The 25798-nt window shown below is 40.7% G+C and overlaps 2 protein-coding genes across 2 annotated transcripts; both read left to right on the top strand.

Annotated features, from left to right (window-relative positions):
* Positions 1-4091: 4091 nt before the first annotated feature.
* LOC139455062 (uncharacterized) lies at positions 4092-4433 on the top strand. The gene has a single exon (XM_071236640.1). It carries the CDS (start codon positions 4092-4094, stop codon positions 4431-4433), a length of 342 nt encoding a protein of 113 aa, XP_071092741.1.
* A 1805-nt stretch (positions 4434-6238) lies between these two features.
* LOC139455739 (protein GUCD1-like) lies at positions 6239-24647 on the top strand. The gene is made up of 9 exons (XM_071237290.1): positions 6239-6398; positions 7905-8010; positions 11692-11757; positions 13158-13257; positions 15133-15224; positions 15828-15930; positions 16365-16410; positions 18796-18873; positions 21059-24647. Exons 1-9 carry the CDS (start codon positions 6368-6370, stop codon positions 21178-21180), a joined length of 744 nt encoding a protein of 247 aa, XP_071093391.1. The 5' UTR covers positions 6239-6367; the 3' UTR covers positions 21181-24647.
* The last annotated feature ends 1151 nt before the right edge of the window (positions 24648-25798 follow it).

Raw genomic sequence — 25798 nt, 5'->3', positions numbered from 1 at the left:
AACCTGCAAACGCACCTTACTAAATCACCCATAGATGTATCTTGGGCATTAGATAGGAACATAAATTGTGAATAGTGCTTCAAGCTTAAAACTATAATAACTGTTTAAAATCCTTTAACCTTTACGGGATCCCTAGCCATAGTTCCAAACCCCAAGCACATTCGGTCCATCTCCCCTATGGTCAGTCGGGGCGGTCGGGTAGCCTAGTGGTTAAAGCGTTCGCTAGTCACGCCGAAGACCCGGGTTCGATTCCCGACATGGGTACAATGTGTGAAGCCCATTTCTGGTGTGCCCCGCCGTGATATTGCTGGAATATTGCTAAAAGCGGCGTAAAACCATACTCACTCACTCACTATGGTCAGTCAGTATTCACTGCTGAATTGGAGGAATTCATGCACTCAAACCCATACAGGAACTATAGGCAGCAAAGGCAGTTCAGTGGCAGAAACATAAACTCGAGACCAAACACAGTAGTAGTCAACAATATTTTATACGAATATACAAAACTATCAGGCTAAGGCCAACAGGTGGAGCTGTGTTGGATCCCATCTCACATAGATACTCATTGAAATGAAAAGGCACACATTGGGGAAACTAGCCCTAGACAAAGCGTAGATAGTGGCTTTTACCTTCAGCAAACTAGAGATAAAAAGCAAAAGCAATGCATCCATAGCCAAACATGGCAAGCCCAATGTGATACATGTCAGATCGGCAGATGGCTAAACAAAATGCAACCCAAGATCCACAAATGGCCTTACTCATACTCAAATGAAAGGAAAGTTGAAATTGCCATCTCCCGCCTCAGACTCCTGTACCTTACTCCCAAAGAGCGACAGGTCAGCCGAAATTGTAGAGGCAGAAGGCGTCCTCTTAAACATTTAAAGCAACCAGTGTCTACAAACGTGTTCCCGTCTTTCTTGTAACATGCTATGTCCCTGGGAAGTCTATTTTTTTCACCATTGTGTTGTATATATTTGTTAGCTCCCTATCTATATGAAGTTCATGTAAATAAATCTGAGTAGATTGACTAGTTGTCTCTTGCTATACCTTGTTAAGCTACCCCTTTTTAATCAGAACATGATAGCTGTAACTAGTAAGTCAGTGGGGCATTTGCCTGGTGCTTTCAAGTAGCGTTCAGGGCCCAGTCTAATACGTGCACGCATCAGACATTATAACAATGTTGTATTTGGATAAATGTCAATGTTTCATATCCACGAACTATCTTCCCTTTCCACCCCGTGGAGATTACGGGTTCGGAATCGAACCCGAGTCTTCGGTGTGACGAGCGAACGCCTTAACCATTAGGCTATCCCACCTCCCTTTTGGCCTTCATTCAGAAGGCTCATGATTGGCAACATGAGGGAAAATAATTTGCCACTTCCATATTAACACAACTCTACCCACACTTGTTTTATGATTATATATATATACATTTATATATATATATGTGTGTGTGTGTGTGTGTGTGTGTGTGTATTAGGTCTTTGAGAGGCATTTTGAAGTGATACACATAAGGAAGATAATATATGAATGTCAACTTCTTTCTTATGAGGAACACAACGTTTCGGAGTATATGCTTACCCCTTCATCAGGTGAATGAATGCCATGATGCAGAGAGCATATATATGTACATGTAAGGACAACACAATTAATAAGATAACAAAATGGTTAAAATAACAAAGGGTAGAAACTAACAAAGGAAGCCAACAGATGATTGGAGCTGATATGTGATTAACAATAAACAATGGAAGCCAACACTTTACAGTTATAGCGCTGAAGGGATGGAAGCCAGTACTTAAGTTTCATAGATAAGTAATAGGTAATGGACACTGGGCAAACGGGAGGCCGGGGGTAATTAGCACTGATAGGTGAAATAATGGACGTAGCAAAGGTCAAATTGAAGCCAGCTAGGTGACTAGCACAGCCAAAGATCAAAGCAATTTATTCCTTTGAATTTATTTCATTTTTTTAAAAAACAAAAATGGATGTTGTATTCATTTGTCAGATTCCTACTGAAACGTGTACCTAAACAAGCAGAACTTCAGCTAACATTATTGCCACGATCCAGTTCAAATGTGTGAAATACCAGGTGTTTGTCAAACTGTTGTCACATGTAATTTGTCACAATCATCAGTGAATGTTCGTGCAATTCACAAGACTCGTGATTTTACTGTCTATTAATACGACTTGCCTCACACCTGTCTGTCACACGGAGAATCACAACACTGATAAGCATGCAGGGATAGTTGAGATAATCAAGGCTACATTCCTCTGCCATAAAGAATGTGTACACTTCTACTCGAATCAACGACAAAGCCTTATATGCTTTTTGCTTGAGTAAGTCCACCGTGTTTATTGAAATCTGCTATAATTAAGATTTGGTGGATGCAATGTGTGCCTTGCAAGCTGATTATACTCTGCTGATGTCTCCAGACGACGTTACTCAAGCTATCAATCACATAATTGTATTTTTTATTCTATACTTAAGTGTGAAAGTTTTCCGAAATTGAGAAAACTGATGTTTTCATTGCAGTGAACGTAACACTTGATATGTCACGCTATAAAAATAACACTTCGGCAGAGCTGAACTTGTCATACAAGAGTGGCATCCCCTCAATTTGTCTCCCCTTATCGTAAGTGTCTAGCTCGTACATAAACTGTTGACTTTCTTTTTATGTTAGTTTCACATTGATACGGCAAAATAATGACAGATGGCCATTTATGGAGTTAATGTCGCTTCATGCTGTTTTTTAGTTTCTTGAAAATGTTTCGTTATACACTGTACATTTCTCACTTAACTCGTCAATCAAGAGTGTTCTTTTCGCATAGCGCCATTTTTGTTACTTGACCAGCGTGTATTTTTTAGCTTCCAACAGCGGTTTGGTAGTTGATTTCGTACATAATCATATCTATATGTATGATACACAATTTTCGCGCCCCTAAATGATTTTTGTTTCTTTTGTTTATATTTTTTTAAGTTTTTGCAAACACGAAACTACTTTTTAGTCGCAAATACAAGGGGTGGTGAACGGTCCTTGTGTGTTAGGTAAGGAGAATTTAAATTTCAAGGTTTTAGATTTGTAATGGAATAATATAATTTCCGGTAGATAACTAGACAAAAAGTACATAATAAATAGGATATTCCATCTCGTAACGGGTAAAAAGGAGATATTTTCTTTCGTGGCTATGCCACTTGTGAAAACATCGCCTTTCCCCCTGTCACTCGATGAGAGAAATGAGATTTTACTCGACACATGAAATATCCTCTATATATTACATGTAAAATATTTGAATTTTATTGGTCAATGACGTTTTACGTGTACCACTGTCAAGGGATTATAACTGGAAACAAGTGTGACCGGTCGTGGCAACAGACATTTCGCTTATCTCTATATTCTCTACAATTCAAGTTCCTGATAGCGAAACGTAATCGCGTTTTGTGTAATATAAACATTGGCTTTCCGTGAACGGGATGCAGAGAGCTTCAACAACTTGTGATCAGGCGATGTGGCAAGAAACAAACACTTCGAATTTCAATCTGTCTGTTTCAAATGGCCGCCTCCGTGATCTAGTGGTAGAGCGTCCGCCCGGAGAGCGGAAGGTTCCAGGTTCGATCCACGGCCCCGTCACACCAAGAGACGCTCCGAGACTGCCTCCATGGTTTAGTAGATCGAAAGGCTAACCACAGAGCGGAAGGTCAGTGGTTCCATCCCCTGGACGCGTCATACCAAAAGATGTTAAAGGATGGTACTTGTTGCTACCCTGCCTGTCGCTCGACATTAAGGGCCTAAAAACAAGAACTGGTCGGCTCGGAGTCAGATTACTGTGTCTGAGTGGGGTATTCATGTTTAACGTCCTGGTGACGTGTCTGGCCACTGTAATACTCGTCCTGATGACGTGTCTGGCCACAGTTCTACCCGTCCTGGTGACGTGTCTTGCCACTGTTCTACTTGTCCTGGTGACGTGTCTGGCCATTGTTCTACTCGTCCTGGTGACGTGTCTGGCCACAGTTCTACTCGTCCTGGTGACGTGTCTGGTCATTGTTCTAATTGTCCCGGTGACGTGTCTGGACACTGTAATATTCGTCCTGCATGGTGACGTATCTGGCCACTGCAATATTCATCCTGGTGACGTTGCTGATCACTGTTCAACTCGTCCTGGTGGCGTGTCTGGCCACTGTTCTACTTGTCCTGATGGCGTGTCTGGTCATTGTTCTAATCGTCCCGGTGACGTGTCTGGCCACTGTTCTACTCGTCCTGGTGACGTGTCTGGCCACTGTAATATTCGTCCTGGTGAAGTATCTGGCCACTGCAATATTCATCCTGATGACGTGGCTGGTCAGTGTTCTACTCGTCCTGTTGGCGTGTCTTGCAACTGTAATACTCGTCCTGGTGACGTGTCTGGCCTGGCCATTGTTCTACTCGTCCTGGTGACGTGTCTGGTTACTGTAATACTCGTCCTGGTGACGTGTCTGGTTACTGTAGTATTCACCCTGGTGACGTGTCTGGTCACTGTAGTATTCACCCTGGTGACGTGTCTGGTCACTGTTCAAGTCGTCCTGGTGACGTGTCTTGCCACTATAATACTCGTCCTGGTGACGTGTCTGGCCATTGTTCTCGTTCTGGTGACGTATCTGGTCACTGTAATATTCGTCCTGGTGATGTGTCTGGTTACTGTAGTATTCGCCCTGGTGACGTGTCTGGTTACTGTAGTCTTCGCCCTGGTGACGTGTCTGGTCACTGTTCAACTAATCCTGGTGGCGTGTCTTGCCACTGTTCTACTGGACCCGGTGACGTGTCTGGCCACTGCAATATTCATCCTGGTGACGTGGCTGGTCACTGTTCAACTCGTCCGTGTGACGTTTCGGCCACTGTAATACTCGTCCTGGTCATTGTTTAAGTCGTCCTGATGACGTGTCTGGCCACTGAGTATGTTTCACGCCGTACTCAGCAATATCCCAGCTACATGACGGTGGCCTGTAAATACTCGAGTCCCGTTCACTTGTGAATACAATATGTTTAAATCAAATCATACTCGAGACTGCACCAGACAATCCAATGATTGACATCAGGAGCATCGATATACGCAACTGGGATACGATGACATACATCAACCAAGTATCGCCTCTTACGACAAGAATGGGTTGCTGAAGGCCTATATCTATTCTCGACCCGGGTCTTCACGGGTCAGGGGCGATTTGTAAATAACCGAGTCTGACCACCCGATTTTCGCCTCTTAGGACAAGCATAGGTTACCAACAACTAATTCTAACCGGGGTTTTCACGAGGGATGAAGTCTTAGGGATAAGGCACCAATGTAACAGTCGTCCTGATAAAGGATTTGTCCACTGTTTTACAAATTCTAATGACGGTTGATTCGAAAAACATTTGAAACCCTTCTTCATATGTGTAAGCAGATAACACACACACACCAAATGTAATTTTTGTATATATTTCTTTTCGCCCAGCATGTTAATAAAGTGTTATATTAACGACAAATAAACCACAATACAAATATTATTACACACAAAAAGGGTATAGATTGGAAATTAATTTTTCATGCAAGGGGAAATTTAAGATGCATGTCAATATAAACACACCTTTTTGAGAACCGGTCATGTTTGTTGCCCAGTATAAACCAAATTGAACGGTAATATGCCGGAGTGGTGGCAAAGCTTGCGTTAGGGGCTACACACAAGCACAAGTTGCTTACTGCCCGTGGGAAGGTCTGAGAGACAAGCCATCAACCCTCTAGCAGGGGGTCCCTGTGATCAGGGGGTGGGCCACCAGAAATAGGTCCAGTGGGGTGTGTTGAGGCAGGCGAAGCTGAGGCTGATGCTGTGCACCTTCGCTGTGAATGAGAGCGGCTCATGGCTGGCAAAACTAAGTTCAATGTGCAAGGTGGCACAACGTGCCATACCTCGATTCAGACTACTCTGTCATCACTCCTTTTGTGCAACACAATATCCAACCAGTGATGTCGAATCGTGTTGAAACATGAAATTTCATTTGACGCATATACTATCTTTTTGTTTATTATTTTATCTTGTTAACTGGTATCGGTTTATAAAGACGAGTTTAGAGATTCCAAAGAAATCAAGACATATTGATTCATACCCTGTTCACCAACCCAGAATCCATTCTTGAACAGTCGATCTGTGTCAATTCTTTGAATGTGGTATGCAACTAATGCCACGGATTATTTCCCTTAGATGACAAGCCTCACTTCCGGGGTAAACATCATGTGTTTGTCGTTTCTTCCTGTCTTTCATAAGTAAACATCGACTGGGCAAACCGTCAGAGGCAGTCGAGGCGACATTGGTGATGGAACATCATCCGCCGGTATCACCACATCAACACACGAGGAAATGGCTGAAATAAGACTTGGCAATAGACACGGTACTTCTTTTCTTCACTGCTTTTCACAGACAGTGTAAATACACACAATATTTATAAAAAATCAGCGAATCTACCTGAGTTATTACATATTTCAGTCAACTGAAAGCAAACAGAGAGACCCAATCTGGGCGCTGACTAAGAGTAAGGCTCATTTTTTTCGCCAATAAGGTCTTTTAAGTTTATTATATATTTATATATGATCACATTTACCTGTCACTGTAAGCGACAAGAAACCAAATTATTTTCTCATATATAAAAATCAAATGATGGCTATTGCCTCCCACTAAATTAAGTCTTATTATCTTGTTTATGTGTGTCATGTTTATCGCAAAAGTTATCCATTCAGAGGTCATATTGTAAAAGTCATGCAGTGATCAGGGGTTGAATTTAATGAATTTGGGTGTGAAAATAGCAATGTTTTAATTTAAGTATCTTGAGATTGTGTCACATGTAAAAATTCCTATGAGATCTCTACTTGTTTGGCAGTCTAACATATCAAATCGGGCAATTATAGCATTCTTTTTCTCAGGGTTAAAATGAAATACTAAATAACCTAATGTGTTATGCATTGCAATACTTTGTTTGCCACATATATTGTGATGATTCACAAAACACAATGACTATAAATAAAGGTGTTTTTATTCAGACACAACATGTGTAACAAACGGGGAAAAAATTATTTATTTTCCAGAATCAGTTTTTTTATGTTTATCATAGTTCATGTGATAACCTCAGTGAAACCTTTCAGAGACCCTTGAAACCTCTTTGGGGTTGTCCAATAGTTTGGTCACCGGGAGGTTGCATTGCGGTCGCATTGTCTGTGTGACTGAGGCTTTAGCTGAACAACCATGGCTGCGCTGAAAGCAATATGTCGTAAAATATATTTGATATATGCCATTTTTTGACAATTGAACTTTTACTATGATATTTTCATTGTCACTGCTTCATACATGTCATGTTAGTTATATCTTAACATACTCTATGTAAAAGGTTCATTTATAGATGGGGGTTTGTTGACAACATTCTATATCACACTCACAGTTGGTATTAAACATGTTAAACCCACAATATAAAATAGTGGTGGACCCACAAAGATCCAGCTAAGAGTGGTCTTCGGCAACCCTGCTTGTCGTAAGAGGCGACTAACAAGATCGGGTGATAGGCTCGTCGACTTGGTTGATGCATGTCATCATATCCCAACTGCGTGGATCAATGGTCATGATATCTGTCCCAGACTCTATTATTTACATACTGCCATCATATTGCTGGAATATTGCTTAAATAAACAACAAACAAAAAATGTTAAAGTAGTAAGGTTTCAAAACAAAGAACATGAGATGACTCAAGAGATATGAGCTCATGATTTTGTCAGAGATATCCAGGAAATATTTGTCAAATTGCCTGCCACTTGTCTTAGTTTGAAAACCAACCTAAGTACCCGTTTCTATATGATTGGCAATACTGTCTTCTTGGTCTTGCTTCATGAAAACCTGCTGTTGTCTACAGGAGGAGGAGATGAGAGCGACTCACACCTCCGGAGGATCAACGTGCCGCACGTACAACAGTGTTACCACTGGGACTGCGGACTTGCCTGCGTATCCATGGTGCTCAAGTGAGTCAAACAATGATAGGGTATAATCGATTATTCAGTGCATTAAATCTCAATTATGTTATGATATCGAAACTATGGCTTCGATTTGGATGTAACCTCACCAGCTCCATCTTCTATGTCATTATAGCACAAAATGTCTCTTGCTCAGTAGCTTCAAATCAACAACTGTCAAAATGACTGTCCTGAACACAGGTGCGACCTCGTCCGAACGTGCATTTACCCTTGATAAGTTTAATCGAATCATAAGAGAGTTGTAACTGGGGAGGTGTAGTAGGGAGGTCATTTTTTGTTGCAAGATCTTTGTTGCTTTTGTAATGGTGAGTTGAGAACTGGTAATATTGCCAGTTGTTTCAAATGTGAAAGACAGTGTAATTATATCATGTTTATTACTACCGTATTCGATGTAATAAGCGCCCAGGGCGCTCTCAAAATTAGAATATTATTTTGGTGAAAAAAAGTTGAGTTGAAAGATGAATTTCATGGTTTATGCTGACAGCCTGAAGTGTTTATGTACGACAGATATATTTTTCCTGAATTTAATTGCCCATAATTAAGTGTGCATATAACAAGTCCTTATCATATGCGAATAAATAAGTCTTGTGTACATTAATCAATCGGAAGGGTTGCTAATTGAGATTGTTCACTAGCCAATATATTAGCAAATATTGCCGTGGGCGTTAATTAGAGCGGGGTGCTTATTACGTTGAATACGGTATATAGGATTCACATGATACAAAATAAAAAAATGAGCTGTTACTTATATTAATGAGAAGTCTGGTACTGGTCACTCTGATGTCATTTCCTGGAATATTGCTGTGTAGGCATAAACAACAACCACACACTGCCTACTCCAGACTTGAATATTTACAGGTCACCGTGTTGCTGCTGGAACATTGCTGACTGCGGTGTTAGCATGCAGTGGCTCACACAGGCTAAGGATGTTAAGACTTTTGTCTCAGCAGTGTTCTGATGACTGTCCATCAAGCCTGGTAGAGGCAACAAGAATGTTGTGGTTAAGATTCTTTGATAAGTTTAAGAATTCCTTGTCTCAGTGCTGGAAAGTGTCTGTCAGCGTGCACTTCACAGCAACTAATTTAATGGTAGGTGTGTTGTGATATTTTAATCAGCGAATGAGTTTCATTTCTTTCTCTCTCTCATCACATTACAAGTTTTGTTGAGGAAACGATGGTCGCATTATGTTATAATCCTGTTGAGAATGTCCTTCTCCCATCTCTCGCTGGGGCATGTTTTAATCTGGTGAAGAATTTATGTTTTGTTGTATTATAGTTTTTGTTGTCTCCTTCCTACTGTTTTATATTGAGGTTTTATGTTTACGATGAGTAGGTGCATAGGGTTGCCATGGTAACACATTTTGAAACTTTGATCATGTTATTCACCGATAGACTTCATTGATGATTGAAGAGTTTCCAACACAGGAAGTGGCCATGTGTTCTGTGATCTATTTACAGTTATGTTGGTGCAGTGGGAGTAGGGAGATGACAAAACTGAGTATGATCCATCATCATGAGTCTCTGTTCGATGGGGAAAGTATGCTGTTACTCCTGATCTAAAAGGATCGGGTGATAAACCAAGGATTTCCTTCCTCCTTTTGTGTGCGACCCATCACTTGAAAACTACAGCAAAGATTCCTTTTAAACTTGGTAAACACAATCTTTACCAATAGGAGAGGTGCAGGGAGAAGTTTGATTTCTATATTTGGATTTTCGAAATGAAATACGGCTATTTTTCATGTTTTTACTTAGGATCTTTTTACTTCAACATTTGTGCAGCTTATAACTTGAGAACTACATCATGGATTCTTTTCAAATTTAAGCAACACTTTCTATACTAATAGAAGAGGTGCAGTTGAAAGTTTGATATCGATATGTGTATTTTCTGAGAAAATATTGCTTTTTTCATGTTTTGAGAAATATGCTGGAGTTGAAGTCAGGGCATAGTGAGCCCTTCCACTGTATGCCTTGTTTATTTTTATTCACTTAGATCATGTTGGATGGTGTGTTGTTTTCGGCCACACTGGCCAATATTGCAGCTATGTGATGGCGGCCTGGAAATAACTGAGTCTGGACCAGACAATCCAGTGATTTATAATATGAGTGTTCCATGCTGTAAGGTGTCCACACAACTGATTTATTCAGCTCTTTCGACCAGCATAGGTTGCTTGGTACCACTTCATGGGAACAGTTGGTGGTTCGATCCTCAAAAGAGCCATACCAAAAGACCATATTAAAGATAGTACTTGTTGTTACCTTGCCTGATGCTCAGCTTAAGAGAATAAAACAGATGGCTTGGAGTCAGTAAACTATGTCTGAGATGGACGCCAAACTGTAAACACAGGTGCATGCACATTGCTATAAAAGTACAATAATCTTGAACACACACAAACACACACACACACTCAAATGCATGCACATTGTTATGTATGTGCAATATTCGTGACATGTAACCAGCCAGACGTAGCTACAGACGTAATTACTGGTAAAAGGGAACACTGGGTGGATCCAGGATTTGAAAAAGGGGGAAACACATTAGGGAACGAGACCAAATTTACTGTAGGTCCAAGAGTTGGGTACAAAATGTGGGAAGCTCTTCAAAGGAATATTCTTAGAGGGACACTGATTTTATTCCTTGTCTACAAAAAGTCATACATGTATATGATTGCTTGCCCTCTATTTCAGCTGAAGAACTTCACTCTGACCCTCAAGCCACACACTTTATATTTTTCATTTCACAGGCCTGCCACCTCTACTGAAAAGCAGCCGGTCTAAGAAATAACCGAGACATAAAACTATTTATTTTTATTATGTTTCCCCCTAGTGATAAAGACCCTCTCATACAATATAAATGTTATATATAAGTTCATGTCTACACCACTATCAGTAATTCAAGAGGCCAGCTTCAGTTTTAACTCCAGCAGGATGTCTTCCATGTAAATACATTTATTTTTATTTCTCGCAACCTTGTGTGGAAAAGCTTAAATAAAGCCATGAAACATAAACTTTTAAAAGTGTGGCCTCATGTCAAGTTAAAATAACTGTGTAGTGAGAAAGTTGCCTGATGGGGTTCATAGTTCACGCAACATGACTGACTTGTGTCGATTGATAATTTGACTTAAAATACGGACATAAATCATGCCAAATTGTCCACAGTCGCCTCAGGCTTGGCTGCAGTGACTTAAACGCTGACATGTATCAGACAGACCAGACTGCACTTGTGGATATCACTTTGAAGATGCAATTCACTGTTTCTATACCTGTCAAAAATACGATAATATCAGAAACACTATGTATTTCTACTCACATGGGTATGATTTAAAAAAGATATTACATGGCAGTAGTTTAGTCAGCAGTTCTACAAACATGGCTACTCTTAATCAGTTCACGATTTCATTGTCAAAAGGCAAAAGATTTGAGTAGCCTAATTTTATGCATATAGTAATGGAAAACTGCATTATTTATTTCACAGACACCACTTGCTTCAATGTATTGGCTTCAAGTATTTCATTTGTGCATTTAGTTTGTTTATGTTTAGACTATCTTATATATAACCAGCTGTTAAGTTATAACCTGGAGAGGTATTTGCATAAGCAAGTTTTGCTTGTTTACCTATCTAGAATTCGTTTGAAATAATAATATGTTTAAACCACTTGTGTTGTCCTTGCAGATACTTTGATATCCCCAGTGACCAGGTGTACACCTCCGACCTGGACAGCCTGCAGTGTGGAGAGAGGTGAGGTCCTCTGTCTCCCATGACAGTAATGTGTGCATTATGAAGGCTGTGTATACCTGTACATAAGATGGTAATGAAATTGTAGTTATCAATATATTTCTGGAAGGCAAAATCATGTCTAGAGAATACTGTCTCTTTGTTATTAGGGGGCACCGGTGGCCCAGTCGTCTAAGGCGCCGCGATTCACTGTGCAGAGTTGGGTCCCTTGGGCACGCCAGAAACCTATGATTGTGGGTTCGAATCCCGGTTTGCCCCGATTATGTTTCTAGGTTTGTCAGCACCATACCCGTGCTCATGGGTTTCACTGCAGTGATAAACGTCTGAGACCTGCATAACTTCGGGCTTTCCTCCCACATTAAGCTGACACGCCGTGATATAACTGTAATACTGTTCAAAGTGGTGTTGAACCCAACTCACTCACTCACTCACTCATTGTTATTATGGAGATGATCCTCCTAACAGTAAATGCACAGAATAGGCAGATGGTAGTATTTCCAGATGACACCCAGGAAGATTCCGGGGTAGAATAGGCCTTCAGCAACCCATGCGTGCCATAAAATGCGACTATGCTTGTCATAAGAGGCCACTAACGGGATCGGGTGGTCAGGCTCTCTGACTTGGTTGATGCATGTCATCGTATCCAAATTGCATCGATAGATGTTCATGATATCAATCACTGTATTGTCTGCTCCAAAATCAATTATTTACAGACCATGTCATGTAGCTGGAATATTGCTGAGTGTGGCGTAAAACAAAAAAGCAAACATTTCCAGAAGTATACGGTTGCTATTATTTATGCAATTATGAGAAAAAAATGGTCTTTTCATAAAGTACACTCACCACCAAAAGAAACGCGAATACATGTTGGTTTATATATGAAGACTTACTCATATTTAAGAGATATTAGTTAGGTTCGATGCACAATCAAACACTGGTATGTTGTGTGAACAGATGCTCATGAACGCATCACATGTGACGTCATAGATCCATGACTCGAGATGCACCATTTGTCTCATGTAGGATTAGCATGTAAAGTTTGGAAATCACACGCAGCATATCGTGATAAGAATAAAGACACTCTGTGGTAACACTTGACTGATTGCAGGTTTTGTCATTAAGTGGTACACATTGGAAACATCTCTACTTAACATACATACTTCTCTTTATTATTTTATGGTTGGCGTTTCTTTTGGCGTGAGTATATATTGCTAAATAGTATTCATTAACTGAAAGAAAACCTTATTCAAGTTTCTTCCCGAGTAAACATGGGATGTTCCCTAATTCATCAGTGCTCATGCTCCTAGGGTTCACCAAAGTGTATTGTTATTTATGTCTGCAGCAGTTACCTACCTTTTCACAGTATGGTAGTTTATGATTACAGAATTGTTGTTGTGCTTCAGCGTGTGGACTATTGACCTGACGTACCTGTTGAAGCGGTACGCCATCCCCCACCACTACTTCACCACCACCCTGGGAGTAGACAAGAACTACAGCAAGCAGGTGAGTGGGGGACCAATCTAATACGAATTCAGATCTTTAACACTGATGCAATACCTCACTCACGATGTAAATCTAGAATGTTTTGCAAGCAGGAAAGTACTGCGAAAAATGCGAGCAACACTCACTCGTAATAGTTCCATGTCGCGGTAGATCAACAACAAACAAAAGACATAAGGAGGCATATTTCTTGAATTCACTCCCACACATTGCCAAACCAGCCAGTACAGGATTAAACACATAATCCCTCACATCCTGTTTTCCCCAAACTACACATTATCACTTTGTGTCAATTGTCTAATTAGTCTAAGTTCATTAACCTGGCACACTCGTGAAGTTGTTGACAAAACACTGAGTAATCGCCAGCCAGTCTATTCTGTTAGATAAACATGCTACTCCAACCCCTTGTCATCCACAACAACACATGCATCAACAGTTTAAAACTCATTGACTGAGGACAAAGTGATCCTCCAACCCGGGCTCAAAACACACAGGATTCGGCATCCATGTAACCCAACCCACAAGAGAAACTAAATGCTGTAGGTTCCCAAATAATTAATTAATTAATGGGGATGGCCACAGCTCTACATAACTCACTAAGTTGACTCCAAGCTATTAAAAACAAAAAACAAACAAAATCGACCTAAATTAATTCAACAGATACTCAAAAGCTTCAACAAGCTCCGCAATCTAAGTAAAGAAATAGAATTGGTAAGGATCCCTGCCCACGTCGGAGTGTTTGGTAACAAACACGCCGACAACGCAGCCAAAGCATCACTAAAATAAGAAGAAATAAGTATCAACCTACCAATATGTAAAAACAAGATAAAAAATATCACTTAGAGAGTAAAATTCTCGAAAAGTGGCAAAAACAATATCAGAAATCAAACTGTAAACTAAAACAGGTGCTCCAAAAAACCAAATTCTTCATCAATCCCAAAAAATTGACAGGGCAATAATCAAATTAAAGACAGAGCACACTAAGCTTAACTCTCCCCTACACAGAATCAGAAAACACCAAACAGATAAATGCCCTCACTGTAACCAACTAGAAACACCTGAACACGCACTATTACATTGCACACTCCACCACCAACACAATCCACATTAAACAGTAACAACCAAATGTGTCTGGCAACACTTCTAAACCCACTAAACAACCTACAAAACTTCAAGGCATTAGGAATTTTCCTTATCAAAACCGGCCTATAAGGCCGCATCTAATAAACTACAACATCAGTCTAGGACAATGCTAAAACTCTAAACAAAACAAGAAAAACACTTAAAAAGTAAATGAATAAAATTAAAAATAAATAAAATCCCAAATAACACACAACCACATAAACTCGCTTAGTTCCCCATCATTCTTTAAAATTCCAAATTTCCCCAAAATTAAATAAGCAACCATAAAGTTCCCAAGGTTGCCCTTACGTTTCGGACATACCCTCCTCTGTAAAACCACTAATTGGCCTGGCGGGCCTGGGTTCGAAATAAGCATAAGCTCGGAAATCAACGCAAGTTAAAAACCACCAAAACTCTCTAACTCTCCCTCTCCCAAGAGGGGTACACGAAGTATGTGATCTAGACTACCAGGTGTCAGACTTTCATTTTTGCAGATGCCTCGGTGGCTGAGTGGGTTAGATCGCTGACTTTGTGTCCTGGTGATTAGGTGCCTCACTCTGGCAGTGTGGGTTAGAATCCTGGATGGGACTTAACCCCCAAAAGTACTACAATCTGTATTTTACTTAGAAAGTGTTGTCCCAAATGTCACTTTTAGCTGTATTTAGCTGCATATACGTATGATATAATGCTGACAGGGCCATCCAGACTTGCTCACTCTGCTGACCATGTTAACAGTGAAATGTGTTCTTGTTGCAGGCCTACTACTCCCGGAACTATGACAAGGAGTCAGTTAGGGTCAACAAGGCGTTTGACGATGCCAAGGCTAATGGCATCATTGTGGAGCAAAAGTAAGTTATGTGTGGCTTCAGCAGCAAGGCTCTGTTAAGGGGAGACAACTTGTGTGAGTTTCTCTTACAGATGCATGGTACTACAAGGTATGTGAATAAATCTCAGTTTAAATTTCCGTACCACGTGGACAGGTTTCCACTACAGTATTCACTGTTAGCAGTGTTATGTTTGATAGGACCAAAACAACAGGAAATATGAATAATCAAAATGCTGAAAATTTATTTGATATTTAAAAAAGTAAAAATACATCAAATATTCTTCATGTACTGCAGAATACATTATCCAACTCCAAAGATGTTAAAACACCCATTTCTTTCATATTACTTTAGTTAATCTGCCAAGCCATGACAGATTGATATGTAACTCAAAAGAATTTTTTTTTAAATGTTTCTTTCATATTGCTGTAGTTTATCTGCCAGGCCATGACAGATTAATATACTACTCAAAAGAAGTTAAAGAACACCCAATTCTTTCATATTACTATAGTTAATCTTACTACAGTTAATCTGTTTGAGTAGTGTATCTCCATTCATAGCAAGTGTTGAAGGTAAAACAAGAGAACCTTGGAATACTGTACTTGAGTGTTCTGCCTTTCTGTGCAGGACGCTGAGTGTTGACGACATCATCTGTCACCTGAAGACTAACAATCTGGTCATTAGTCTGGTCAACTGGACGCAGATGGAGTGTATCTGGTGTGACTCAGTGGTCAGTATCAATGGTCACATAATACATGTACTTCAATCCTTGAAAATAAAATGTAAGCAGACTTAAGATGTTCATTGACCCCATGGGGATTCCTGGTGAGAATGGTTGCCTGGAACCTGTGCTGGCCGTGAGATGCGACGTAAGGGATCAAATGGTCTGGCTTGGTGACTTGGCTTGGATCGATGCTCATGATATTAATCACTGGAATATCTGGTCCAGACTCGATTATTTTCGACCGCCATCATCTAGCTGGAATATTGCTGAGTGCGGCGTTAAACAACAAACAAACAAAATGTAAGGATCATCTCCAAACAACATGTAAAAAGAATGCAGATTAAGATCAGAATCAAACTGTGCTGGAAAGAAATTGCTGAAGGAATAATTTTCTCCATGTCTTGAGAACTAAATGTTTTGATTTTTTTTACATTTCTCAGCGAAAAGGTTGTTTGTGTTGCTTGGACCTTTGTGCTGGATATCAAGGTAAGTCGCATGTCAAGAATAATTCACGAATGCAGCAGAACACAGATATAACGAACATGGATAGAGCGAACAAACAGATACACGAACTGTTACAAAATCAAACATTTATCTCCTACATATTATCATATGAAATTTACATATATTACGAACCATCTGCAGCGAACTAACGGATATAGCCAAATGATATCTTATCCCCGACAAGCCCAAATACCAGAAATATCTAAAGCGAACTGGGAAATCTCCCTCAGTGTCAAGTGTCACTGACAATTTGCCATTCGCAATCACTGGCAAATCAACACAATCAGCAATGACGATTCAGCCTTGTTCAACTTGCATAATGTTAATTTTACCTGTACATGTAATTGGACTAATTTTGTCTGTTAAACAAACATCAAATCGCTCAAGATTTTACTGAATACACAAAAGTCAACTGCAATGACATCATTCCATAGTTTGCCTGCTTTCAACAATGCAGTTTCCCGAATACAAAACGAGGCCAGAGAAAAATCACCGACTACACTTCTGCCCCTATGTAAATCATGAAATGCTAAATACATATTTGATAAACAATCTTCTAAAAGTGTTATGAATTTAATATTGTTGAATAAATGTTATGAAATGTTATCAAATGAATGCTATGAAGTGATCACTGCTAATGCAAGTCAATGCTGCAATTATGTGTATTGTGTTTTGTTTTATACAACATGGCGGACTTTTCCGAGCGAAAACGTATATAACGAACAACGTATATAAGAAACTGATTTCTCCGTTCCCTGGTAGTTTGTTATATCTGTGTTCTACTGTATTTACACCTTACGATGTGAACTCAGTAATCTTGTATATATCTTTGTATGTATACTCGTGACTAAAAGATCAGATTTGGTTGTGTTTTCTTCACCACACATGTAGGCAACGAACAATGGAATTGTACTTAACATGAAAACACACTTCTGTTGGCTTAGAGTGGCATGCATGTCTTCGTTATTGGAGATAATTCAACAAACTAGGGTGAGGCTAAGAAAGGGTTTGAATGGTGAGTCAAGGTGAGGTGAGATGAAATGGAGTTTAATGTCACAGTCAAGGTTATTGCAAGTCAACATTTTAATCAGTATTCTACCCCACCATTCCTGATACCCAGGGGTATTTGAGTGACTAACATGGGGTTTAACGTTGTGCTCTAGATTATTGCACTAATATGGTGCGAGCGTGCCTGCGTGAGGGCATGCGTGTGTAGGAGTCGGTTGATATTGCTAACCCACTGACATACCATGCTCAATGTCATTAAAATCAGATCTAAGTTCTCGCTACTGCTAAACAAAGATCTGAGGACATCCCATTAGGGGTCACGTCCGAACGACCTTTCATCTGACCTATCAGAGCGTTGCTCACCAGATCATGAAAGTGACAGTCGGAATGTGATTTCTTGAAAACTTTAACATGGGGTTTTCCGAACGATAGTTACGGGTTTAACAACTGAATCCATTAATCTATTAGCCATTAGAATTTGTCAAAATATGTTTCGAAGCATAGTCGGCAATTTGAAATTAGTGCCGTAAAGTACGAGAAAGCTGTCTTCTGATTGGCTAATGTCAACTTCTTGTCAGTCATTCCATTGGATGTGAAGCCCATTTCTGGTATCCCCCGCCGTGATATTGCTGGAATATTGCTAAAAGCGGGGTAAAATCACACTCACTGACACATTCCATTGGACAGTCAAAGTTCGCACAAGGTCGGTCTGATATGACCTGTAATGGGAACTCTCTATATAGGGTTTGGATTGAGAAACAACCAAATGTTTCTTTTCTCAGTAGGCGACGGCTGATTATACTACTTTATTGTTGTTGTGAATACATCCATCAGCCACAAAGTGCAACATATTCATTTCAACAGCCATACTTAATTGAATGTGGAAACGCCACCAAATGACCATCTTTCAAAATAGACATGTTTGCCTTCTGTTACATGGTGAGCTGGTATGACTAAAGAGTGGTTCACTAAGTATTGGTCAGTGTTTGCATCAGAAAAAATGAATTTCGCATACACTTGGTTTTGTGTATTGTTTGTCTGCAAGTTTATCATAAATTCCCTGATTGACCACGCTTGTCTTTAAGCTCAACTAACGGTTAAAGGTGGACCAGACTGGCAAACTGCCAGAAATAGCAGGTCAATATAGGAATAGCAGGTTGATATAGCATGGCAGGTCAATATACAATTTTGTTTGTCTGCTACCTTAAATATGATGTTGTGTAGCTATTAACAGTACCTTTGTGACACAGAGACCCTACACAAACCACTAGCAAGTCAAGGTCAGGAATTGACATCTGCCAGATGAGAAGTCTCTTTGAGACATCCCATACTCAACACACTTATTATTCCACATTACAGGTCACTACATTGTGTTGTGTGGGTACAACATAGACAAGGGTCACATCTACTACAGGAACCCAGACCAGGGAGGGCCAGGTGAGTACATCGTGTTGTGTGGGTACAACATAGACAAGGGTCACATCTACTACAGGAACCCAGACCAGGGAGGGCCAGGTGAGTACATCGTGTTGTGTGGGTACAACATAGACAAGGGTCACATCTACTACAGGAACCCAGACCAGGGAGGGCCAGGTGAGTACATCGTGTTGTGTGGGTACAACATAGACAAGGGTCACATCTACTACAGGAACCCAGACCAGGGAGGGCCAGGTGAGTACATCGTGTTGTGTGGGTACAACATAGACAAAGGGTCACATCTACTACAGGAACCCAGACCAGGGAGGGCCAGGTGAGTACATCGTGTTGTGTGGGTACAACATAGACAAGGGTCACATCTACTACAGGAACCCAGACCAGGGAGGGCCAGGTGAGTACATCGTGTTGTGTGGGTACAACATAGACAAGGGTCACATCTACTACAGGAACCCAGACCAGGGAGGGCCAGGTGAGTACATCGTGTTGTGTGGATACAACATAGACATGGGTCACATCTACTACAGGAACCCAGACCAGGGAGGGCCAGGTGAGTACATCGTGTTGTGTGGGTACAACATAGACAAGGGTCACATCTACTACAGGAACCCAGACCAGGGAGGGCCAGGTGAGTACATCGTGTTGTGTGGGTACAACATAGACAAGGGTCACATCTACTACAGGAACCCAGACCAGGGAGGGCCAGGTGAGTACATCGTGTTGTGTGGGTACAACATAGACAAGGGTCACATCTACTACAGGAACCCAGACCAGGGAGGGCCAGGTGAGTACATTGTGTTGTGTGGGTACAACATAGACATGGGTCACATCTACTACAGGAACCCAGACCAGGGAGGGCCAGGTGAGTACATCGTGTTGTGTGGGTACAACATAGACATGGGTCACATCTACTACAGGAACCCAGACCAGGGAGGGCCAGGTGAGTACATCGTGTTGTGTGGGTACAACATAGACAAGGGTCACATCTACTACAGGAACCCAGACCAGGGAGGGCCAGGTGAGTCCATTGTGTTGTGTGGGTACAACATAGACAAGGGTCACATCTACTACAGGAACCCAGACCAGGGAGGGCCAGGTGAGTCCATTGTGTTGTGTGGGTACAACATAGACAAGGGTCACATCTCCTACAGGAACCCAGACCAGGGAGGGCCAGGTGAGTCCATTGTGTTGTGTGGGTAAAATGTAGGGTACATCATGTTTCTATATTGGGTATATTGTCGGGATACATCGTGTTGGGTGGGTACATCATGTTGTGGGGGTGCATCATGTTGTGGGAGTATATCATGTTGTGTGGGTATATCATTTTGTTGGGGTGCATCATGTTGTGGGGGTATATTATGTTGTGTGGGTATATCATGTTGTGGGGGTATATCATGTTGTGGGGGTATATCATGTTGTGGGGGTGCATCATGTTGTGGGGGTATATCATGTTGTTGGGGTATATCATGTTGTGGAGGTATATCATGTTGTGGGGGTGCATCGTGTTGGGGTATATCATGTTGTGGGGGTGCATCATGTGGTGGGGGTGCATCATGTTGTGGGGGTATATCATGTTGTGGGGGTGCATCGTGTTGTGGGGGTATATTATGTTGTGTGGGTATATCATGTTGGGGAGGGTACATCATGTTGTGGGGATGCATCATGTTGTGGGGGTGCATCATGTTGTGGGGGTATATCATGTTGTTGGGGTATATCATGTTGTTGGGGTATATCATGTTGTGGGGGTATATCATGTTGTGGGGATGCATCATGTTGTGTGGGTATATCATGTTGTGGGGGTGCATCATGTTAAGTGGGTATATCATGTTGTGGGGGTGCATCATGTTGTGGGGGTATATCATGTTGTGGGGGTATATCATGTTGTGTGGGTATATCATGTTGTGGGGGTACATTGTGTTGTGTGGGTATATCATGTGTTGGGGTATATCATGTTGGGGTATAATATGGGGGTACATTGTGTTGTGTGGGTATGGTGAGGGGGTACATCGTGTTGTGTTGGTATATATCGTGTTGTGTGGGTATATTCAACTTAATATATTTCATTTGGACATTAGTCTAGCCTTAATGTTGTGGATCGTTATTGAACAAGTAAATACAAGAGCACTGTTTGGTAGGATGTTTGATGCTAACATGGTCAGTCTTATAATGGTGAACATTGGTGTTGCAGACATGTGCTGCAGCCGATTCAGCCAGTACGACAAGGCCAGGAAAAGCTTTGGTACAGACGAGGACTTGTTGTTCATATTCAAGAAAACAGAGACCGAGCAAGAGAAGAGTGGGATGGAATAACAGACAGATCAGAATCAGATTAGGCAGAATCATCATCATGATCAAACCATTTGATCCATAATGCCATTACAAGCATTTGTCAAAGTAAAAAATCAAACCATTTTTACCCCAAAATGGTGACATTTCTTTGCTGAGATTTCTTTGTATCAAAACTTTACATGTTTTGGGGATTTTGCCTTTTTGATGTGATATTTCACATTCATAACATGTTTAGAATTGTAAATGTATGCATGGGAATGTGGACTGCACGATGAGTTATCTCCCTTGTTTCATGGGATCAGTCTGTGTGTAACAAGACTGTTGAAAGGCCCAAGTCATTCTCAGCTCTCATACTGTTTCACTTGATGTTGAGCTGGTGCCAACTTCTGAACCCTAATGATGTGTCAAATTTGAACTGAATTCTTTATATTTATTATTTATTTTATACTTGCATTTTGTCAAAAATACTTATCAGATTATTCAGTTTTATGGGTCACCATGATCCATCAAACTATGGCATTATACAGATAATCACTTGTTTGTGTCACTGTCTTGCTTCATCAGAATATGGTTGTAATATTTGTCAAACTATAATTTTGTTTCCCAAAATAGAAGTGGGCACCCTGTGAGTATGCTGGGTTAGAAAGAAGGTCCCTAGCCACCTATGCTGGTCGTAAGAGGGGACTAAATTGAATAGGTAGTCAGGCTCAGTAACTTGGTTGATGGTGTGACATCATTGTTCACAATATCAATCACTGGATTGTCTGGTCCAGACTCGATTATTTACAGACCGCCGTCATATAGCTGGAATATTGCTGAGTGCGGTGTTAAACAACAGTCAAACAAGTGGACACCAAATACAGAAAGTGAGATGAAAGCAGAAGAATTCATCGGCTGCTAAAACTTGACATCCATGATGCTGTACAGTGTGAGGACAGGAGTGTGCTTTAGAGAATGTCCGCCTTGTACAGGTGGCAATGGATCAGTCACTGAGGCTATACAGCATGTGAACAGGAGTGTGCTTTAGAGAGTGTCCGCTTTGTACAGGTGGTGATGGATCAGTCACTGAGGCTGAACAGTGTGAGGACATGTGTGTGCTTTAGAGAGTGACCACTTTGTAGAGGTGGCAGTGGATCAGTCACTGATGCTGTACAGTGTGAGGACAGGTTTTTGTTTTAGAGAGTGTCCACTTTCACAGTCATATTCATAATGTTCATTGTACTTCTTTGAAAATATCAGAAAACTAAAACAAAACATTTTTAAAGATGGAGAAAAAAGCCAAAAATGAAAAAAAGATGCTTTAATACAGAAACACCACCACAAAATTAGGAAACTGAAGAAATCTACACTGTTGACTTACCAAAGAATTGCAGCGTTTTCAAATATTTTGTTTTAGTTCCTGTATGAGAGGGAGTCCTAGGAGGAGTGCAGTATGGACAAAACAACCCCCTGACTGGGATCAATCATTTGTCACATATACTGCCAATCTCATTCAAATCAGATCAGAGTTCTCGCTTCCGCTAACCAAAGTTCTGAGGACATCCCATTACGGATCACGTCAGAACGACCTTTTCGCAAATTTTGACCGACCACTGAAATGACTAACAAGAAGTCGACATCAGCCAATTAGAAAGCAGCTTTCTCGAGCTTTACCGCACTCGTTTCAACCTGGCGACTTCCATTTCAGACTACACTTGAAAAATATGCTGACACAGTTCTCGATTAAAATTTTGAAAACTGAACATTCCGGAATGTCTTATATATGGTTTAGATTGTATATCAATGCTTCCCACATACTGTTCAAGGCCACCTCTGTTCAAATGTTTGTCCCACTGAAGCGAGATATAGACGATAATTTTGACGGAATCAGTCACGGTCGTACCTGTCGTTCTGAATACCCATTGTTGACGTTTTCAAGGTTGCATGATTAGAAAACACATTCCAACTGTCACTTTCATGATCTGGTATGCCACGCTTTGATTGATCGTATGAAAGGTCATTCTGAGATGACCCATAGTGGGATGTCCTCAGATCTTTGTTTAGCGATGGCGAGAACTAATATCTGATTTTAATGAGATTGATATGCTGCTTGACAATCATGTCGTATGTATCACCCAGCTGCGTCAGACATGGGGTACCTCTGTTTCATCAGGGTTGTTTTCAGGCACATCATTGAAGTGCATGGTGAATGAGCACCAGCTGTTAGGGAGTGAAAGTTATAACTTTTATCACAGATAAACCATGGCGGTGGGTTTCACCCAAGTGGTAGGCATCTAAGACCTGCGTCACTTCAGGTACATGTTAAACACACAACAAAGTAATTTCCTTCTGTAGTTTCTCCTCAACTTTGTATTCTTTGAATAAACGTCTGAGACCTGCATCACCATGAGCTTTCCTCCCACATCAAGCTTACATGCCGTGACAGGACTCTTATACTGATCATTCACACTAAATTATGTACATTTTCATATGATTTTGAACTAGCCGACAAAGATAGTGGCTTTTAACATTCCGAATGTAACTTCTGATACTACTTGTGTAAGAACAACTTTTGCCAATGTATAAACTTGAAGGATCAGATATATAAGATGTTTTTTTATCAATACCAGCTTAAAAGTGTGGATTTGAGGGCAGAGTACAGTAAAAGGTGACAGAGGATGAGACACGTGAAGATCTGGGGTAGAATATGTCTTCAGCAACCTATGCTTGTCGTAAAAGGCGACTAATGGGATCAGGTGGTCAGGCTCACTGACTTGGTTTAATGCATGTCATCGCATCCTTATTGCGTTGATTGATGCTCATGGTGTCAATCACTGGATTGTCTGGTGCAGACTCGATTATTTACAGACCTCCGTCATATAGCTGTAATATTGCTGAGTGCGGTGTTAAACAACAACCAGCCAACCAACGAGAGATGATGATCACTGGTTACATTTTGATTGTACATCAGCTGTATGTATTGTTGTTCATGCTATCAACCACTGGTTTACCTGTCCCAGACTCACATGCTGCTGTGATAGGGCTGGAATATTGCTGACACAGCACAAAACAACATTCACTCACTCACTCACAGCAGCCAGTCAGGTCTTCACATGGGGAGTTATCACAGCAGAAGACAAGATGTGATTTTAATGAGATTGACACATCCACAATGTTTTAATAGAGGTACCCCCTGGTCTGTAGTGTCTGTTTCCATAGTGTAACTGTTTGTATAGGAAGTGTTAGTGTACGTGAGCCATGAACCTGTTTTGTTTATTTGATTGTTAATTATGTATTCTGGATTTGGTTGATAATGTTATTTGAGCATGTATAAATTCTTTGGAATATTTTGTTAAAGTTTTTGTGAATATTGTTAAATGCTTTTGTCTGTGAGAACAATATTTCTAATGCATGTAGTGATGCAAATGTAATGTTTGTGTCAGAGTGTTTCTTCTGTATACAGTGTATGTCTGATATATTATTGTAAGGATGTGTCAGTTTGATGCAATGTCACTACTTGTGTGTCAGTTTGATGCAATGTCACTACTTGTGTGTCAGTTTGATGCAATGTCACTACTTGTTGTATTTGGATCGTGGTTAAACTTGGGTCAAAAGCAGTCCTATATGCACCCAGGGGAGATATGAGTCTCCTTGCCAAGTTATCGCCCCTTAGGCTAAAAAAAAATCTTAGTTCTCAGGCACCGCCCGCTTCATCACAAAGTCTTTTCTATAAAAAATCCAGGGGGGCAACGGCTGGCTACGGCACTGCCAACAGTAGTCAAATACAGTATTCCAGTATTTTACTCATCAAAGAATTCATTGATGTAGGGAGATTGATTGTACACCACTGTTTATTTGGTTACATAGAAGCCAAAACACCACACCACCCGCCTGCACTATATTTTAAAAAAACATTTCCTGAGAACCAATTCTTTTATTTTATTAAGCTTTTTAGTTGGGTGCATTGATGTGTCAAAGTACAAAATTGAACCAACTGAGGTCATTGTATCACAAAAATGATGAAGACAGGGTTTTATCCTGACCTGCAAAACTAGGGGTCCAGGGGACCGCCAAGTACTGATTTCAAGGGTTCCCAGAGGAGGTATGGGGGTCCTCTATAGAATTGTATTGTTGGTGACTACTGTAGTGTAAGATTTAGTAGTTATTTGAATTACAGGAACTTTATATACTTCTTGTCAAGAATTTGGTACAATGAATATTATTTTGCATCCCTCAGGATGCAATGTATATTTGTTTCTGCATCCACTCTACACATTTGTGCATACTGGATGCACATTCTAGGTCTTGGAAAAGCTTGGATGAAGTTATGCTTGACAAAGTGACAGGTGATTGAACATTGGGACTGTTTTGTCACTTGTCATGCAACTTGTTTGATAGACTAACATTTAGATATATGTGCTCATAAAGTTCTATGTCGATACATCTTCGGATCTGGCAATGAATACACATTGCCTGGTTAAACTGTGTGTGCATTCTAGTCATTGTTTCAGTAAAGACTGTATCGTGTAGTACAGATTCAATGTGTGGCTTTAAGCAATAGTCACCTGATGGACATATCTCCTTCCTCCCTGTAGGGACACAGTGGCTCCTCACTAACTCATGCATGTTTTGTGGGGAAGCCGCTAATTCCTCACTAACT

This window comes from Haliotis cracherodii, unplaced genomic scaffold, assembly GCF_022045235.1.
Source record: "Haliotis cracherodii isolate W230 unplaced genomic scaffold, xgHalCrac1.p SCAF_11, whole genome shotgun sequence".
Lineage (NCBI taxonomy): Eukaryota > Metazoa > Mollusca > Gastropoda > Lepetellida > Haliotidae > Haliotis > Haliotis cracherodii.
This window is presented reverse-complemented; position numbering and strand designations above follow the sequence as displayed.

Excerpts from the sequence above, each read along its gene's own strand:
- LOC139455062 (XM_071236640.1), top strand. The coding sequence starts at position 4,092 with ATGGTGACGTATCTGGCCACTGCAATATTCATCCTGGTGACGTTGCTG.
- LOC139455739 (XM_071237290.1), top strand. The coding sequence starts at position 6,368 with ATGGCTGAAATAAGACTTGGCAATAGACACG. Across the intron at positions 8,011-11,691 it reads TGCGTATCCATGGTGCTCAA|ATACTTTGATATCCCCAGTG; the intron begins GTGAGTCAAACA and ends TTGTCCTTGCAG. Across the intron at positions 15,225-15,827 it reads GGCATCATTGTGGAGCAAAA|GACGCTGAGTGTTGACGACA; the intron begins GTAAGTTATGTG and ends CTTTCTGTGCAG.